The following is a 20,665-nucleotide window of genomic DNA, read 5'->3' on the forward strand; positions in this document are numbered from 1 at the left end:
CACCCAGCTCACGTCCTGACCAACACTAAACAAGCAAAACACATAAGAACTATGGTCAGGACGTGACAGGTAGATACTACTGGTTATGTTTCATTATTCCTGGTAGATACTACTGGTTATGATTTCAGACAGAGCCCAGAGAATGGGATGGTGCAATATCGAATTAGTCAAATGTTGATAAGGTGCGTGCATGGGGATGTCCACGTCACCCAGATATATGTCCATGCTGTAGAGATACACCTAGCGGACTGAAACTTCACTGTTGTAGGCATAATACAGCTAGTGCTATCTAGACTTGCGCTGGCAAACAAATCCATTACATTAGCTACATAAATGTGAAGTAAACTGAGGAGTAATAGAGAATGGAGACTTTTAATTTGAAAACGTGCTGGAGACCTCTTTCAGGTTTCCCTGACTTTCTTTTGTTTATACTGTGTTATGCTTGTTCGGGTAGCACTCCTCACAGCCCGTTTGGTGTACGCTTTTTTTGTTGGTGAGATGAAACTGCCAAAATTCTGAAAGGTATTATTGTACATCAGAATTGCAGCAACATTTGTACAAGCCTAAAATGTTAGTGTCACGACTTCCGCCGAAGTCGGCTCCTCTCCTTGTTCGGGCGGCGTTCGGCGTCACCGGCTTTCCAGCCAACGCCGCGCCATTTCTCATTATTCCATCTGTTTTGTCTTGTTTCATACACACCTGGTTTTCATTCCATAATCAACTGCATGTATTTAGTCCTCTGTTCCCCTCCATGTCTTTGTGTAATTGTTTATTGTTGAGGGTGGTATTTGTTACGTATATTTTTCCAGGCGTTGCACTTTTGTTTTAGACCGTGTTTTGGAACTTGTTTATTGTTATGTGCTGTAATATTATTACCGGTATTAAGGTGCGCCTGTTATATTTACTCCGCTCTCCTGCAGTTGACTTTGCCTCCAAACACCTCCCATAACAGTTAGTCCGTAATCGTAACATGTTGTTTGTATGTTCACAGAGGAAAGTTCACGTTTATGTTTCATCTATGGCTATTCTTACAATCCTAACAATTTAGAATGGATTTTCTTACGATACGTACGTTCAACGTTTTGGAGATATCTGGCTCCATAGATTTATGACACATTGTATAACAAGCGACGTCACAACGTACATTTCAACATTGTTTTAAACATTTTATTTATAAAAGTAGAAAACAAAAACACACAACAACGTACCTTACAACATTGTGTATCTTACAGCATTTGATTAAAAAAAGTGAAGAATTAAGAAAACCACCCACACACACCATGAAAGTACCTAACATTTGATCTATAAACATTTGATTTATAAAATAAAGTGAAATATAAAAACCACACAAGTCTAGTGTGGATTTATCATGTTTCATCATTAACCAACTACAAAACATATTTACATACAGACTGTATTTAAGTATAAAATAAACAGCAGGCCTATGTGTGTCAGCCATTCAGTCCACTATTCAGTACCCACAATGCCTATGGATAGAAACGGTCTCTGAACCACACAGATGTGTGTGTGAGACAGTATAGTAGTCACTCAGTTCTCATAACCTTCTAAAATGTTTATAAGATAACAAAGTAAAAACGGCCAAGTGTTGACAGCTATGGTCTAAAACAAACATAACTGACCAGTGTTTGAGTGTTTGAAATACAGTACCATTAAAGTGATCATTACACTTTTACTTAATCCATTTTAGAATAGTTCCAACGGCTGAGCCTAATATAGTGTATAAGAGGTCATACAAGAAGTTTGTAGTGAGTCATATGTTGATGAGGTAAATAATATTTGCTGGTCTTTGATGTGTAATGAGGAGCAACCAGACACTGCACTTGACACATTTATGAAATGGCTTATTCCAGTTACCTATTAGCATGCACCCATTAAGAAAATGACTGTAAAAACTGTTAAATCCCTGTGGATTGCTGAGGAAATGAAAAATGGTATGGTTAAGAGGGATGAGGCAAAAGGTATGGCTAATAAGTCTGGCAGCCAAACTGATTGGCAAACATATTGCAAATTAAGAAATCATGACTAAATAAAACTACAGTATGAAACAAAAACAAATTGACAACAGATTTCAGCACGCTTATAGGGAAGGACACTCAACAAGCACAGCACTGACACAAATGAATGATGATTGGCTGAGGGAAATGGATGATAAAATGATTGTGGGGAATGTTTTGTTAGACTTCAGTGCAGATTTTGACATTATCGGTCATAGTCTTCTGCTGGAAAAACATATGTATTATGGCTTTACACCCCCTGCTATAATGTGGATAAAGAGTTACTGTCTAACAGAACACAGAGGGTGTTCTTTAATGGAAGCCTCTCAAACATAATCCAGGTAGAATCAGGAATTCCCCGGGGTAGCTGTTTGAGTAAAGCCAATGCCAATGACTCAACACTACACATCAGTGACTACAGCAACTGAAATGACCGCAACACTTAACAAAGAGCTGCAGTTAGATTCAGAATGGGTGGCAAGGAATAAGTTAGTCCTAAATGTTTCTAAAACTAAAAGCATTGTATTTGGGACAAATCATTCACTAATCCCTAAACCTCAATTAAATCTTGTAATGAATGATGTTTAAATGGAGCAAGTTGAGGTGACTAAACTGCTAGGAGTAACCCTGGATTGTAAACTGTCATGGTCAAAACATATTGATACAACAGTAGCTAAGATCAGGAGAAGTCTGTCCATAATAAAGCACAGCTCTACCTTCTTAACAACACTATCAACAAGGCAGGTCCTACAGGCCCTAGTTTTGTCGCACCTTGACTACTGTTCAGTAGTGTGGTCAGGTGCCACAATTGTAGTTGGCTCAGAACAGGGCAGCACGGCTGGCCCTTAAAAATACACAGAGAGCTAACATTAATGGCATGCATGTAAATCTCTCATGGTTCAAAGTGGAGGAGAGATTGACTTCATCACTACTTGTTTTTGTAAGAAGTGTTGACAAGCTGAATGTACCAAGCTGTCTGTTTAAAATACTTGCACACAGCTCGGACACCCATGCATACCCCACAAGACATGCCACCAGAGGTCTCTTTTTAGTCCCCGAGTCCAAAACAGACTATGGGAGGTGCACAGTACTACATAGAGCCATGACTACATGGAACCCTATTCCACCTCTGGTAATTGATACAAGCAGTAGAATCAGATGTTTTAAAAGCAGGTTAAAATACACCTTATGGAACAACTGGGATGGTGGTATGTTGCTGTATGGTGGTATTGAACATGTTGTATTGTAGAGATGTAGTAGTGTAATAATGTTATATGATGTAGTGTTTTATCTTTAGTTTTATATGTAATGTATGTGCTTCAATATGTTTGGACCCCAGGAACAGTAGCAGCTAATGGGGATCCCTAAAAAATACAAATAACATACTGGAACAACAATGCAGCATTGCAACAAATGCATGTATGCAGTCACCATGACTACCACTCTACCAGGATGATCCAATAAGGTTGTCCTAATACATTTAGAATGTACTGGAGATTGTTGTGGTCCTGAAAGACATTAACATCAATGATACTGATAAGAGTCAAATCATCTGTTGTAATAGTGTAGTGATATAACTGCTTTGTGGGTATTTACAGTTACATATTCTCCAGGGAGGACATTTGATGCTGAAAAACAATTGAAAGGTTCTCTAATCTATTTCTTACCTACAGTAAGTACAAACACTGTTTACATGAAATCATAAAAATATTTCAGGATCATCATGTTGAGGGTTGAGTGTTGATGGTTCTTCCTGTTCTCTCTCATTGGCTGTGGGATTTGGGCTAAAGATTGATTGTCAAATTTACAAAAAGAATGTCAAATGAATACAGTATTTTCTCTTTGTCATCTGAACAGTAAAACTTACCTTCTCGTTGTATTTCTCTGTTTGCAGCACAGTGCCACAGCAGCTCCACAGCACACAGCAATGAAACACAGTGAACCCATCACTCCACCAATCCCTGTTGGTTTAAATGTGAAAGATGACAAGATGAGAATCGTACAATTCACAGATAAGCGTGTCAGAGATTAGTTGTGGTCATTATATTAATGACTTACCACTGATCCTGTCACCATCAGTGACCTCAGGTACATCTAGCACAGAACACACAGAGACAGTATTTCAGAATGACACCAGCATGCTGATTGTTACTGTAGGCATGTACTGAACCATTTCTCACCAGCAAATGAAGCTTGAGTTCTAGCTGGAATAACCATGGATACGTTCTTGGTGACACCTCCAGAGAACAGTGACACCACACAGCCAACCCTGGTGTCTTTGTCAGGTAGACTGAATGCTGCTAGCATAGAAGTTATGGTGACAGTGACAGTTCCATTGAGATGGGTGACATTGACCATTGTAGAATTTTCTAGAATTTCTGTTTCGTCCCAGGTTACTATAGGAGCAGGTCGTCCAGTAGCAGAACAGGACAGAGTGGTGTGACTGTTGTTGGTTTGTGTGATGACGAGTGAGGGTCTATACAGCTCTATAGGACAACAACAGACACAGTTCACAGTGAACAGCACATGAGTCATAAAGCAGGTATCTAATGTGGGAAATCAAATAAATTACATGTTGAGGTTCATTGATGATGTCAACACCTACTCATTACATTATGCAATAACATTTTACCATTAACTTGGAGGCAGGTCCTTCCGCTGATAGCTCCATCTGGATAGGCGTTAAACAGACACCTGTAGCAGGACTCGTCTCCTCTTGACACTCCTCTGATGATGATAGAGCAGTTCTGCAGTCCCTCATCTTCAAACTCCACTTTCCTCTTAAAACGTACGTTGACATCGGGACCGCGTTTGCTGTAGATGGCTACATTTTCATTCATCTCTGTTGTCATTTTTTCCCAGGTGACTTGCCGCACGTCTTTGGGTTTCATGAGCTCACAGGTTAAGACTGCATCTTCTCCCAGGGTTGCTGTGACAACCTGCTGTGTTCTCACCAGATGAGAGAGCCCTGCATGAAGACAGTTACACACTACTTAGTACTTACTACATTACAAACTCTCTCTCTCACACACACACACACACACACACACACACACACTCAGTTGGTAGAGCATGGTGTGTTGTGGGTTTGATTCTATTAAAAAAATGTAAGTCGCTTGGAGAAAAGAGTCAGCTAAAAGCCATATTTTTAAAATGTATATTTATAGATTTTGTTGCACAGGGCTTTGCCTTTTTCTGTTTTTGACTATTTATGTTAATACAATGTGCAGGAGGGCCAAATTGCCAATTGTATGACTTTGAGGCAATTTGTGTTGCGTAGTGTAGTGTATTGTAGTGCTGTTTTGTGTAGCGATACGTATCGTTGTGTTATGCAACTGTTTGAATAAAGGAGATTGAGACAGAATTAAACATCTTTTTTTATTTTATTTTTTTATTTATTTTACCGTTATTTTACCAGGTAAGTTGACTGAGAACACGTTCTCATTTGCAGCAACGACCTGGGGAATAGTTACAGGGGAGAGGAGGGGGATGAATGAGCCAATTGTACACTGGGGATTATTAGGTGACCATGATGGTTTGAGGGCCAGATTGGGAATTTAGCCAGGACACCGGGGTTAACACCCCTACTCTTACGATAAGTGCCATGGGATCTTTAATGACCTCAGAGAGTCAGGACACCCGTTTAACGTCCCATCCGAAAGACGGCACCCTACACAGGGCAGTGTCCCCAATCACTGCCCTGGGGCATTGGGATATTTTTTAGACCAGAGGAAAGAGTGCCTCCTACTGGCCCTCCAACACCACTTCCAGCAGCATCTGGTCTCCCATCCAGGGACTGACCAGAACCAACCCTGCTTAGCTTCAGAAGCAAGCCAGCAGTGGTATGCAGGGTGGTATGCTTTGTGTGATGTCATCATGAAATGTGCAGAAAGTTTCACTTTACTGTAAGCAGACAATCACTTTATTATGAGGCATTTCATCACTTCACCTAAAGCAGTCAAAGATGACTTTATACTGCAGCCAGCTTTATACTGCAGTCCGGATCCACACCTAGAACAGGGTCAATACGGACCGCGGTCCGGATCCACACCGAGAACAGGGTCAATACGGACCGCGGTCCGGATCCACACCTAGAACAGGGTCAATACGGACCGCGGTCCGGATCCACACCTAGAACAGGGTCAATACGGACCGCGGTCCGGATCCACACCTAGAACAGGGTCAATACGGACCGCGGTCCGGATCCACACCTAGAACAGGGTCAATACAGACCGCGGTCCGGATCCACACCTAGAACAGGGTCAATACAGACCGCGGTCCGGATCCACACCTAGAACAGGGTCAATACAGACCGCGGTCCGGATCCACACCTAGAACAGGGTCAATATGGACCGCGGTCCGGATCCACACCTAGAACGGGGTCAATACGGACCGCGGTCCGGGACCACACCTAGAACGGGGTCAATATGGACCGCGGGTCCCAAGATCTTTTTAGGAACTCAGTCAGGCATTCAACTTACTTGCTGCAATAGTAGAATCAACCAGGTGCAATTTTGAAATATGGTAGTGTACGGACAGTTTTCCTTTTATGTCATTCCCTGACAAAGCTCTTTCTAACCTGTCAGAAATATCCAAGTGATCAACTACTAGCCCAAGTCAGCTAGATAGGTAAGTTAGGCTAACCAGCTAACTTACCTATCTACATCTTGTAGTTGTCATGGCCAGATTAAGTGACCAGGGGCCTCGACCCCCAAGGGCCCGACATTTTGTTGAATCACTCAGGTACAGTATCATATGAACACACCCAAGACACGGCAAAATGTGTAGAAACTGCAACATTTTCTCTCCACCAACAAGAGGGCTGTGAACAGTTTGGGGTCACATGGGTTGTAGAGTTTTTTTTTATTTTTTTATTTATTTAACCTTTATTTAACCAGGTAGGCAAATTGAGAACACGTTCTCATTTACAATTGCGACCTGGCCAAGATAAAGCAAAGCAGTTCGACACATACAACAACACATAGTTACACATGGAGTAAAAACAAACATATAGTCAATAATACAGTGAAAAAGATAAAAAAAAATAAGTCTATATACAATGTGAGCAAGTGAGGTGAGATAAGGGAGGTGAAGGCAAACAGATATATGTATAAATAAATAAAAATATAAAAAGGCCATGGAGGCGAAGTGAGTACAACACAGCAAGTAAAATAAAAACTAAAAAAAAAAAAACACTGGAATGGTTGGTTTGCATTGGAAGAAAGTGCAAAGTAGAGACAGAAATAATGGGGTGCAAAGGAGCAAAATAAATTAATAAATAAATACAGTAGGTAAAGAGGTAGTTGTTTGGGCTAAATTGTAGATGGGTTATGTACAGGTGCAGTAATCTATGAGCTGCTCTGACAGCTGGTGCTTAAAGCTAGTAAGGGAGATAGGTGTTTCCAGTTTCAGAGATTTTTGTAGTTCGTTCCAGTCATTGGCAGCAGAGAACTGGAAGGAGAGGCGTCCAAAGGAAGAATTGGTTTTGGGGGTGACTAGAGAGATATACCTGCTGGAGCGCGTGCTACGGGTAGGTGCTGCTATGGTGACCAGCGAGCTGAGATAAGGGGGGACTTTACCTAGCAGGGTCTTGTAGATGACCTGGAACCAATGGGTTTGGCGACGAGTATGAAGCGAGGGCCAGCCAACGAGAGTGTACAGGTCGCAGTGGTGGGTAGTATATGGGGCTTTGGTGACAAAACGGATGGCACTGTGATAGACTGCATCCAATTCATTGAGTAGGGTTTTGGAGGCTATTTTGTAAATGACATCACCGAAGTCGAGGATTGGTAGGATGGTCAGTTTTACAAGGGTATGTTTGGCAGCATGAGTAAAGGATGCTTTGTTGCGGAATAGGAAGCCAATTCTAGATTTGACTTTGGATTGGAGATGTTTGATGTGGGTCTGGAAGGAGAGTTTACAGTCTAACCAGACACCTAGGTATTTGTAGTTGTCCACATATTCTAAGTCAGAGCCGTCCAAAGTAGTGATGTTGGACAGGCGGGCAGGAGCAGGCAGCGATCGGTTGAAGAGCATGCATTTGGTTTTACTTGTATTTAAGAGCAGTTGGAGGCTACGGAAGGAGAGTTGTACGGCATTGAAGCTCGCCTGGAGGGTTGTTAACACAGTGTCAAAAGAAGGGCCAGAAGTATACAGAATAGTGTCGTCTGCGTAGAGGTGGATCAGAGAATCACCAGCAGCAAGAGCGACATCATTGATGTAAACAGAGAAGAGAGTCGGTCCAAGAATTGAACCCTGTGGCACCCCCATAGAGACTGCCAGAGGCCCGGACAACAGACCCTCCGATTTGACACACTGAACTCTATCAGAGAAGTAGTTGGTGAACCAGGCGAGGCAATCATTAGAGAAACCAAGGCTGTCGAGTCTGCCAATGAGGATGTGGTGATTGACAGAGTCAAAAGCCTTGGCCAGGTCAATGAATACGGCTGCACAGTATTGTTTCCTATCGATGGCGGTTACGATATCGTTTATGACCTTGAGCGTGGCTGAGGTGCACCCATGACCAGCTGGGGTTTGGGGTTTGGGGTTTGTTACTATGCTGATATATTACAATATCCATCTGGACCTTTGCCTCCTCGGAAAGTTGTGTGACTGGACCTTCTCAAATAGTAGTTGAGTACCCCTGTTATAGTGGCTTATAAGTATGCTATAACACACAAGAAAGATGATGTGCTGCTGATTGACAAAAAAAACACATAAAAAATGCATCACACTGACTGACGGTCATTATAATGCTGTATGATCCTTGAGGACAAAGTGACCAGCAGTTAAGAAGCACTATGTTGCTGTACATTATAAGTTAATATGGTTAGAATTATAATGCATTAGGAGACTTTGAGACTTAATAAGTATTTATTTGTGTCTATAACTATGATTATACTGCATTATTAACAGATTATGAATGCATGTATAATTAATCAATAAGGCCCGAGGAGCTGTGGTATATGGCCAATATACCACAGCTAAGGGATGTTCTTAAGCATGATGCAACGCGGAGTGCCTGGATACAGCCCTTAGCCGTGGTATATTGACCATATTCCACAAACACTTGAGGTGTCATATTGCTATTATAAACTGGTTACCAACGTAATTAGAGTAGTAAAAATAAATGTTGTCATACCCATGGTATACGGTTTGATATGACACGGCTGTCAGCCAATCAGCATTCAGGGCTTGAACGACCCCATTTATACTGCTGTATAATGCACTATGCATATGGGCTTCACAGAAAGTGTTACCAAATATACACTACATCCATCTAGTACCAGGTTGGACCCCCCTTTCACCTCTTTCTTGAGATATTTCTCTTTGCTAAGAAGCCATTTTTGTTTATTTTTTACCATTTTAATTTAAAACCATCACAGTAAGGGACATCATTGTTACCCAGAAATTATTTCACATTGAGATAAAAAAAAAAAAAAAATGCTGCATTGGACCTTTAAGGGAAGTCTAGTCGGGAGGAAGATATGAATGAAGGGGCTTTGAAACTGACAGCAGTATGGGTTAGTAACTGACTGCAGTATGGGTTAGTAACTGACTGCAGTATGGGTTAGTAACTGACTGCAGTATGGGTTAGTAACTGACTGCAGTATGGGTTAGTAACTGACTGCAGTATGGGTTAGTAACTGACTGCAGTATGGGTTAGTAACTGACTGCAGTATGGGTTAGTAACTGACTGCAGTATGGGTAATTAACTGACTGCAGTATGGGTAATTAACTGACTGCAGTATGGGTAAGAAACTGACTGCAGTATGGGTTAGTAACTGACTGCAGTATGGGTAATTAACTGACTGCAGTATGGGTTAGTAACTGACTGCAGTATGGGTTAGTAACTGACTGCAGTATGGGTTAGTAACTGACTGCAGTATGGGTTAGTAACTGACTGCAGTATGGGTTAGTAACTGACTGCAGTATGGGTTAGTAACTGACTGCAGTATGGGTTAGTAACTGACTGCAGTATGGGTTAGTAACTGACTGCAGTATGGGTTAGTAACTGACTGCAGTATGGGTTAGTAACTGACTGCAGTATGGGTTAGTAACTGACTGCAGTATGGGTTAGTAACTGACTGCAGTATGGGTTAGTAACTGACTGCAGTATGGGTAAGTAACTGACTGCAGTATGGGTTAGTAACTGACTGCAGTCTGGGTTAGTAACTGACTGCAGTATGGGTTAGTAACTGACTGCAGTATGGGTAATTAACTGACTGCAGTATGGGTAAGAAACTGACTGCAGTATGGGTTAGTAACTGACTGCAGTATGGGTAATTAACTGACTGCAGTATGGGTTAGTAACTGACGGCAGTATGGGTTAGTAACTGACGGCAGTATGGGTTAGTAACTGACTGCAGTATGGGTAAGAAACTGACTGCAGTATGGGTAAGAAACTGACTGCAGTATGGGTAAGAAACTGACTGCAGTATGGGTAAGAAACTGACTGCAGTATGGGTTAGTAACTGACTGCAGTATGGGTAATTAACTGACTGCAGTATGGGTTAGTAACTGACTGCAGTATGGGTTAGTAACTGACTGCAGTATGGGTTAGTAACTGACTGCAGTATGGGTAATTAACTGACTGCAGTATGGGTAATTAACTGACTGCAGTATGGGTTAGTAACTGACTGCAGTATGGGTTAGTAACTGACTGCAGTATGGGTTAGTAACTGACTGCAGTATGGGTTAGTAACTGACTGCAGTATGGGTTAGTAACTGACTGCAGTATGGGTAAGTAACTGACTGCAGTATGTGTAAGTAACTGACTGCAGTATGGGTTAGTAACTGACTGCAGTATGGGTTAGTAACTGACTGCAGTATGAGTAAGTAACTGACTGCAGTATGTGTAAGTAACTGACTGCAGTATGGGTAGGTAACTGACTGCAGTATGGGTTAGTAACTGACTGCAGTATGGGTTAGTAACTGACTGCAGTATGGGTTAGTAACTGACTGCAGTATGGGTTAGTAACTGACTGCAGTATGGGTTAGTAACTGACTGCAGTATGGGTTAGTAACTGACTGCAGTATGGGTTAGTAACTGACTGCAGTATGGGTTAGTAACTGACTGCAGTATGGGTTAGTAACTGACTGCAGTATGGGTAATTAACGGACTGCAGTATGGGTAATTAACTGACTGCAGTATGGGTAATTAACTGACTGCAGTATGGGTAATTAACTGACTGCAGTATGGGTAATTAACTGACTGCAGTATGGGTAATTAACTGACTGCAGTATGGGTTAGTAACTGACTGCAGTATGGGTAATTAACTGACTGCAGTATGGGTAATTAACTGACCGCAGTATGTGTAAGTAACTGACTGCAGTATGGGTTAGTAACTGACTGCAGTATGGGTTAGTAACTGACTGCAGTATGGGTTAGTAACTGACAACAGAATAGGTTCATGTGTTGAATTAGTAAAGTAACATCAACTACAGAATGTGTGGACATCAGTGAATATAAGGAACTATGGCTACAGATCAATCCTCTTTGTTCACTGATTAAATCATAGTGAAAGTCACTGTAAACTACACAGTTTATACAGTGACTTTCACTACCCTATACAGTTTATACAGTGACTCACTACATTCATCATTTCATTTATCTGTATAGTGGAAGATAAATTAAATGATGAATGCAGTGTATCGAAATAAATAGGTTTGGACACACCTCATTTCATAAAGAAAAGCAACAATGTCAGCAATACTGTGTCAATTAAAATAAAATGCTGACAAATGCACTAAGTCATGTATAAAACTGATATAACTCACCTTTAGGGAGGACTATTAGCTGAATAAACAGGTAGTTGTGGAGCGTAGGAGCCATGGTGAAAATGTTAGTTTTCTTTTTTGAATTTCCCTCCTGGTTTGAATGTCCCTCCTGGTTTGAATGGACCTATCACCTTTTGGGCAGAAGCCCCTCCCCCTACACTAAAAGTGAAAGTAAACTCTGCTGGTGTATCACCAGTTTTAGTTGAACTCTTCTTAAAACAGATAGGACTTGACATATTACACACATAGCCAAGGGAGCCTGGTGCAGCGCTTTAACAACCTAGTCCTGGTTGTGATGTTACTGTTAACAGAGCTATAACAACCTAGTCCTGATTGTGATGTTACTGTAAACAGAGCTATAACAACCTAGTCCTGATTGTGATGTTACTGTTAACAGAGCTATAACAACCTAGTCCTGATTGTGATGTTACTGTAAACAGAGCTATAACAACCTAGTCCTGATTGTGATGTTACTGTAAACAGAGCTATAACAACCTAGTCCTGATTGTGATGTTACTGTTAACAGAGCTATAACAACCTAGTCCTGATTTTAAATGGTGATGTTACTGTAAAACAAGGTGACAATGGGTGATTTTTTAAGAACAGCATATAGTTTTATAGCAAACAGGAGGGAACACAATACATTTAAAGAATGCTTTTGAATCTTAAACAATATAAAACATTGAACAGATCAAGCGAGAATAATAGCCTGATTTATAAACAGTGTCAAATCAAGTGGGGTCAAACACAACAAGCAACATCCATGATCAGAATAAATACAAACAGGAACTAAACCTTGATATACGGGAACCTTGTTCACTAGATTTAAGTGTATCAAACAATCAAAGTGCAAAACATTGTTATCATCACCATTATATTTTCAGGGCTCAAATACATTCATACATTGTATTGATATAACAAAGGAGGTAAAACATCCATGTATCTGTATTACTATAGGTACAGTATGTAATAATAACAGCATAAACCTCACACTGACAAGTGCTATCATATTTAAATGGGTTCAAGTTAAATTAAATAGAAGGATATTCTCTCCTGTCTTCTTCCTGGTGTGTCATAAAGTCAACTTTAGGTGGTGCTGTGTTCTAATAGATTATATTTCCTCACTGACAAACCTCATCTCTCAAAACTAAAGTGCAATTTCCAAATAAAAAAACAGTATTAGTGACATTATGTAATGTATGGTGCAGATGTAAATTAGCTTACATATGACTGGAAAATAAATATGACTGACAACTCAAAAAGGTTCAATATATCTAGTACACATTGCATCTACCTGTCTGACTGTCTCATTAGAAATGTTTGTCATAACCACATCCTTCTACATGTAGGAGCTGGGATAATAAAGAATAGTAATAATGAACAGGAAGGCCTGCACACTGTTCATACTCCCACGACTCTCAGACAGTCTCATCCTCATTCATGAATAGTAGTACTGTATCTTGCTAGTCGCCATGCATTTAATATGATCTTTGTCATACAATTAGAATATACTGTAATATTCTAAAGATGGATTAGTAGTCTGGTTGAGACATTTTAAACATGTTAGTGGATCTCATGTCTTGAGGAACTGGGCTCTAACATTTACAATCTCTGTTTCAAGCACTCTACCAGGATGATCCAATAAGGTTGTCCTAATACATTTAGAATGTACTGGATATTGTTGTGGTCCTGAAAGACATTAACATCAATGATACTGATAAGAGTCAAATCATCTGTTGTAATAGTGGAGTGATATAACTGCTTTGTGGGTATTTAGTTACATATTCTCCAGGGAGGACATTTGATGCTGAAAAACAATTCAATGTTCTCGAATCTATTTCTTACCTACAGTAAGTACAAACACTTTACTTGAAATCATAAACCCTACTGTTAATTAGAATGTGTCTTACTGTTAGATTAGACCTCGATTTCAGGGTCATCATGTTGAGGGTTGACTGTTGATGGTTCTTCCTGTACTGTCATGGGCTGTGGGATTTGCGCTAAAGACTGACTGTCAAATTTACAAAAACAATGTCAAAGTAATACTGTATTTTCTCTTTGTCATCTGAACAGTAAAACTTAACTTCTTATTGTATTTCTCTGTTTGCGCCACAGCAGCGAAACACAGTGAACCCATCACTGCACCAATTACTGTTGGATTACATGTGAAAGATGACAATGGTGCAATTCACAGATAAGAGTGTCAGAGATTAGATGTGGTCATTAGATTAATGACTTACCACTGATCCTGTCACCATCAATGACCTCAGGTAGACCTAGCACAGAACACACAGAGACAGTATTTCAGAATGACACCAGCATGCTGATTGTTACTGTAGGTGTGTACAGAACCATTTCTCACCAGCAAATGTAGTTAGAGTTCTAGCTGGAATAACCATAGATACGTTCTTGGTGACACCCCCAGAGAACAGTGACACCACACAGCCAACCCTGGTGTCTTTGTCAAGTAGACTGAATGCTGCCAGTGTAACGGATGTGAAATGGCTAGCTAGTTACGTGCTAGTAGCGTTTCAATCAGTTACGTCACTTGCTCTGAAACCTAGATGTAGTGTTGCCCCTTGCTCTGCAAGGGCCGCGGCTTTTGTGGAGCGATGGGTAACGACGCTTCGTGGGTGTCAGTTGTTGATGTGTGCTGAGGGTCCCTGGTTCGCGGCCGAGGTCGGGGCGAGGGGACGGTTTAAAGTTATACTGTTACATTGGTGCCGTGACCCGGATCACTGGTTGCTGCGGAAAAGGAGGAGGTTGAAAGGGGGGTGAGTGTAACGGATGTGAAATTGCTAGCTAGTTAGCGGGTACGCGCTAGTAGCATTTCAATCAGTTACGTCACTTGCTCTGAAACCTAGAAGTAGTGTTGCGCCTTGCTCTGCAAGGGCCGTGGCTTTTGTGGAGCGATGGGTAACGATGCTTCGTGGGCGACCGTTGTTGATGTGTGCAGAGGGTCCCTGGTTCACGCCCGTGTCGGGGCAAGGGGACGGTTTAAAGTTATACTGTTACACCAGTGTGGAAGTTATGGTGACAGTGATATTGGGATGGGTGACATTAGCCATTGTGGAATTTTCTAGAGTTTCTGTGTCTTCCCAGGTTACTAGAGGAGCAGGTCATCCAATAGCAGGACAGGACAGAGTGGTGTGACTGTTGTTGGTTTGTGTGAGTGAGGGTCCATACAGCTCTATAGGACAACAAACACAGTAATGTTTTCATGTACATCAAGGTCAAAATGGATGCATTGAGGGAATTATTCCTGGGTTAATCAATTACACACAGTTCAAGGTAGAACAATGGATTGAAGGCCATTGTTCCTGTTTTAAATGGATATAACACATTGTTTGAAGACCTCAAAAGTAGTCTAATGTTAAGGTGAATCCTCAATTTAGATTTTAGAGTATAATGTCCCTTTAACCCCTCTTTACAGTGATTATATTTGACCATTACCTCAGAGGCAGATCCTTCCACTGACTGCGCCATCTGGATAGGCGTTAAAACAGACACTTGAAGCAGGACTCGTCTCCTCTTTATTTTACTAAAAGGCAGTCAGTTAAAAACAAATTATTTACAATGACGGCCTACCAAAAAGGCCTTCTGCGGGGTGGGGTCTGGGATTAAAAATAAAGGACAAAACACACATCGCGACGAGAGAGACAACACTACATAAAGAGAGACCTAAGACAACATAGCATGGCAGCAACACAAAACAGGGTACAAACATTATTGGTTACAGACAACAGCACAAAGGTAGACAACAATACATGACATCTATAACTTGAGCGGAAACCAGATTGCATACTATAGACATCAAGAAAGCCAGTCAGTGGATTATTGACAAGTTGTTCCAACACTTTTGATAAACAGGGCAGAATAGAAATAAACTCAGAAAAAGAAAGAAACGTCCTCACACTGTCAACTGCATTTATTTCCAGCAAACTTAACATGTGTAAATATTTGTATGAACATAACAAGATTCAACAACTGAGACAAACTGAAAAAGTTCCAAAGACATGTGACTAACAGAAATGGAATAATGTGTCCCTGAACAAAGGGGGGGGGGGGGGGGGTAACAGTAAGTCAGTATCTGGTGTGGCCACCAGCTGCAGTAAGTATCTCCTCATGGACTGCACCAGATTTGCCAGTTCCTGCTGTGAGATGTTACCCCACTCTTCCACCAAGGCACTTGCAAGTTCCCAGACATTTCTGGGGGGTCCAACAGGTCCTCAGATCCAACAGGTCCCAGATGTGCTCAATGGGATTGAGGTCCGGGCTCTTCGCTGGCCATGGCAGAACACTGACATTCCGGTCATGCATGAAATCATGCACAGAACGAGCAGTATGGCTGGTGGCATTGTCATGCTGGAGGGTCATGTCAGGATGAGCCTGCAGGAAGGGTATCACATGAGGGAGGAGGATGTCTTCCCTGTAACACACATCGTTGAGATTGCCTGCAATGACAACAAGCTCAGTCTGATGATGCTGTGACACACCGCCCCAGACCATGACGGACCCTCCACCTCGATCCAGCTCCAGAGTACAGGCCTCGGTGTAACGCTCATTGCTTCGAAGATAAACACGAATCTGACCATCACCCCTGGTGAGACAAAACCTCAACTCATCAGTGAAGAGCACTTTTTGCCAGTCCCGTCTGGTTCAGCAACGGTGGGTTTGTGCCTATAGGCGACGTTGTTGCCGTTGATGTCTGGTGACGACCTGCCTTACAACAGGCCTACAAGCTCTCAGTCCAGCCTCTCTCAGCCTATTGCAGACAGTCTGAGCACTGATGGAGGGATTGTGCATTCCTGGTGTAACTCGTGCAGTTGTTGTTGCCATCCTGTACCTGTCCCGCAGGTGTGATGTTCAGATGTACTGATCTTGTGCAGGTGTTGTTACATGTGGTCTGCCACTGTGAGGACGATCAGCTGTCTATCCTGTCTCCCTGTAGCGCTGTCTTAGTACATAGTACATACAGTACATACATTGCAATTTATTGCACTGGCCACATCTGCAGTCCTCATGACTCCTTGCAGTATGCCTAAGGCACATTCACGCAGATGAGCAGGGACCCTGTGCATCTTTCTTTAGGTAATTTTCAGAGGCCGTAGAAAGGCCTCTTTAGTGTCCTAAGTTTTCATAACTGTGACCTTAATTCCCTACCGTCTGTAAGCGTCTTAACGACCGTTCCGCAGGTGCATGTTCATTAATTCTTTATGGTTCATTGAACAAGCATGGGAAACATTGTTTAAACCCTTTACAATGAATATCTGTGAAGTAATTTTGATTTTTACAAATTATCTTTGAAAAAGACAGTGTTCTGAAAAAGGGAAATTTTTTGTTGAATTTAGGCCTATAACAGTGAAGATCAGCTCGGTCTCCCCCTTTAAATGAAGAACGAACCGTTGCTGCCTTCAGAGCAATGGGAGAGGAGAGACAGGTTAAAAAGGTCAGAGATAGGTTTGGCAATGATACGGGCAGCAACCTTAAAGAAGAAAGGGTCTAAACCATCTGACCCAGAAGTTTTTTGGGAGTCAAGTTTAAGGAGCTCCTCGGACTCAGTGACCGCCTGCAGGGAGAAACCTTTGGAAGATCTGTCTTGCCGAAAAATTTTGTAACCAGAAAGGTTAACATCAGTATTCAAAACACTCTTCCTTAACCATGTCTCAGTAATGACCAATCTATACAGAGCACCCTCTGTATAGCTTGGGAAAAGGAATCCTTGAAATAATTATTCTTTCCAGGTCATTTTGTCCAGAATTAAGTTGTAGGTTTGGAGTTTTGATCTGGAGTGAAGGTTATGTTGTGGAGAGTAGCATCCTGTATATGTCCCTGCCAAAAAATACAAGTTTATCAAACTCCAAAACTATCATTGTAAAAGTAACTGACAGCGGTATGGGTTAGCAACTGACAGCGGTATGGGTTAGCAACTGACAGCGGTATGGGTTAGCAACTGACTGCGGTATGGGTTAGCAACTGACTGCGGTATGGGTTAGCAACTGACTGCGGTATGGGTTAGCAACTGACTGCGGTATGGGTTAGCAACTGACTGCGGTATGGGTTAGCAACTGACTGCGGTATGGGTTAGCAACTGACTGCGGTATGGGTTAGCAACTGACTGCGGTATGGGTTAGCAACTGACTGCGGTATGGGTTAGCAACTGACTGCGGTATGGGTTAGCAACTGACTGCGGTATGGGTTAGCAACTGACTGCGGTATGGGTTAGCAACTGACTGCGGTATGGGTTAGCAACTGACTGCGGTATGGGTTAGCAACTGACTGCGGTATGGGTTAGCAACTGACTGCGGTATGGGTTAGCAACTGACTGCGGTATGGGTTAGCAACTGACTGCGGTATGGGTTAGCAACTGACTGCGGTATGGGTTAGCAACTGACTGCGGTATGGGTTAGCAACTGACTGCGGTATGGGTTAGCAACTGACAGCGGTATGGGTTAGCAACTGACAGCGGTATGGGTTAGCAACTGACTGCGGTATGGGTTAGCAACTGACTGCGGTATGGGTTAGCAACTGACTGCGGTATGGGTTAGCAACTGACTGCGGTATGGGTTAGCAACTGACTGCGGTATGGGTTAGCAACTGACTGCGGTATGGGTTAGCAACTGACTGCGGTATGGGTTAGCAACTGACTGCGGTATGGGTTAGCAACTGACTGCGGTATGGGTTAGCAACTGACTGCGGTATGGGTTAGCAACTGACTGCGGTATGGGTTAGCAACTGACTGCGGTATGGGTTAGCAACTGACTGCGGTATGGGTTAGCAACTGACTGCGGTATGGGTTAGCAACTGACTGCGGTATGGGTTAGCAACTGACTGCGGTATGGGTTAGCAACTGACTGCGGTATGGGTTAGCAACTGACTGCGGTATGGGTTAGTAACTGACAGCGGTATGGGTTAGTAACTGACAGCGGTATGGGTTAGTAACTGACAGCGGTATGGGTTAGTAACTGACAGCGGTATGGGTTAGTAACTGACAGCGGTATGGGTTAGTAACTGACAGCGGTATGGGTTAGTAACTGACAGCGGTATGGGTTAGTAACTGACAGCGGTATGGGTTAGTAACTGACAGCAGTATGGGTTAGTAACTGACAGCAGTATGGGTTAGTAACTGACAGCAGTATGGGTTAGTAACTGACAGCAGTATGGGTTAGTAACTGACAGCAGTATGGGTTAGTAACTGACAGCAGTATGGGTTAGTAACTGACAGCAGTATGGGTTAGTAACTGACAGCAGTATGGGTTAGTAACTGACAGCAGTATAGGTAAGAAACTGACAGCAGTATGGGTTAGTAACTGACAGCAGTATGGGTTAGTAACTGACAGCAGTATGGGTTAGTAACTGACAGCAGTATGGGTTAGTAACGGACTGCAGTATGGGTTAGTAACTGACTGCGGTATGGGTTAGTAACTGACTGCGGTATGGGTTAGTAACTGACTGCGGTATGGGTTAGTAACTGACTGCAGTATGGGTTAGTAACTGACTGCAGTATGGGTTAGTAACTAACTGCAGAATGGGTTCATGTGGTGAATTATTAAAGTAACATCAACTACAGAATGTGTGGACATCAGTGAATATAAGGAACTATTGCTACAGATCAATCCTATTTGTTCACTGATTAAATCATAGTAAACTACAATTCTATCAATCTTTAGGATACAATATACACTGTATACAAAACATGATACACTGACCAAGTGAATCTAGATGAAAGCTATGATCCCTTATTGATGTCATTTGTTAAATCCATTTAATTTGTTAGTTAACTAGTCAATTAGTGAATTAAGTTGACTAACCTTGAACGGTAAGACACGTCTGCTTGTGTCTTGATCCACTCGGGTAAACATTGAGGGAACAAATACAGCAGGCTTCGTCTGCCCATGTTACGTTCTTCATGGTAATAGACGACGAGTCGAGAGACGCCTCCGTGATCTCCAAACTGCTTGCTGTAGGTGGCCAGATTCTCCACCGAGTCGTTTTTGAACAGCCTCTACCAGTTGCCATGCAGCACACCTGTTGGGTCCAAATGGGTGCATGTGTGATGAGATAACGCGATCTGTTGGAATAAATTGATACGAGCGCGTATTTTAAAGAGCGCTCCATAAGTCACGCCCCAGTGGGCAGAGTTAGCACGTTGGACTGGGACAAGTTTTAATACAATAAAAAGCCTCTAATTTTACAATGGGTCCATGGCTCTGATTAGCCTAGTTATGCTAATATATTTAATAAGCAAAATATATTTGAGTAGTGAACAGGGAAACAATAACGAGTCCCAGACAATTCGCAATAGAATATACCAGAGGTTGACCAGAGGGGAGCATCGTTACCTAAATTATTGGGATCATCAGGCACCGGTGTTTGGAATATATTGAGTTCGTTAACAAAACAGACCACGGGATGTCTTTTCACACAGATTTATTTGTCAAAGATCCGCGGTGGGTCTGTGTAAACTATGCGATTATATTGGAGACAGCTTTATTGCAGGGAATGTTATATTCTCTGCCAGGCCCATCTTAAAGATAAAATTATTCTTATTTTTTTATTTGAACAAAATAAGTAGTTTTGTTTTCATTACAAGAAAATCCTAACAATTCAGGTTAAGAGCGCCACTTGTCACGCAAAAAAAATCTGGCTGTTCTGTTCTGTCAAAGTGATAACAATTAGTTTCCCTGGCTGATACGGCTGCTACTTATAAATACTATAACAGTACGTGTATAGATGACATTACCTGCTATAAAGCTGTCTCCAATATTATCGCATAGTTTACACAGACCCACTGTGGACCTTTGACAATTAAATCTCCGTCACATGGTCTGTTTTGTCAACGAACTCAATGTATTCCAAAAACTGGGGTT

General features: G+C 42.0%; 2 protein-coding genes across 5 annotated transcripts in view; one reads left to right on the forward strand and one right to left on the reverse strand.

Moving 5' to 3' along the window:
* The window catches only part of LOC129840462 (zinc finger protein 658B-like), a 73,520-nt gene that overhangs the window by 19,687 nt on the left and 33,168 nt on the right, over positions 1-20,665 (forward strand). The gene's annotated exons all lie outside the window — the stretch shown is intronic.
* Positions 1,200-20,161, reverse strand: LOC129840463 (OX-2 membrane glycoprotein-like). Of its 4 annotated transcripts, none has more exons than XR_008757202.1 (5): positions 19,607-20,161; positions 14,036-14,071; positions 4,648-4,983; positions 3,883-4,501; positions 1,200-2,859 (listed from the first exon to the last, which is right to left on the reverse strand). XR_008757202.1 is itself a non-coding variant. In XM_055908360.1 (4 exons), exons 1-4 carry the CDS (start codon positions 19,911-19,913, stop codon positions 4,164-4,166), a joined length of 1,017 nt encoding a protein of 338 aa, XP_055764335.1. In that variant the 5' UTR covers positions 19,914-20,161; the 3' UTR covers positions 1,200-4,163. The 4 variants fall into 4 exon arrangements, 2 of the variants coding, with proteins under 2 accessions (XP_055764335.1, XP_055764337.1); XR_008757201.1 differs by having other exon boundaries at positions 1,200-3,799; XM_055908360.1 differs by having other exon boundaries at positions 1,200-4,501.

This window comes from Salvelinus fontinalis, chromosome 41 (genome assembly GCF_029448725.1).
Source record: "Salvelinus fontinalis isolate EN_2023a chromosome 41, ASM2944872v1, whole genome shotgun sequence".
Lineage (NCBI taxonomy): Eukaryota > Metazoa > Chordata > Actinopteri > Salmoniformes > Salmonidae > Salvelinus > Salvelinus fontinalis.

What these genes read in the sequence shown, in the direction of transcription:
- LOC129840463 (XM_055908360.1), bottom strand. Translation starts at nt 19,913, where the DNA reads ATGGAGCGCTCTTTAAAATACGCGCTCGTATCAATTTATTCCAACAGA. An exon ending in GACGTGTCTTACCGTTCAAG is followed by an intron (nt 14,072 to 19,606) that starts GTTAGTCAACTT and finishes GTTCTGTGCTAG; the next exon opens with GTCTACCTGAGGTCATTGAT. An exon ending in GACCTGCCTCCAAGTTAATG is followed by an intron (nt 4,502 to 4,647) that starts GTAAAATGTTAT and finishes GTTGTCCTATAG; the next exon opens with AGCTGTATAGACCCTCACTC.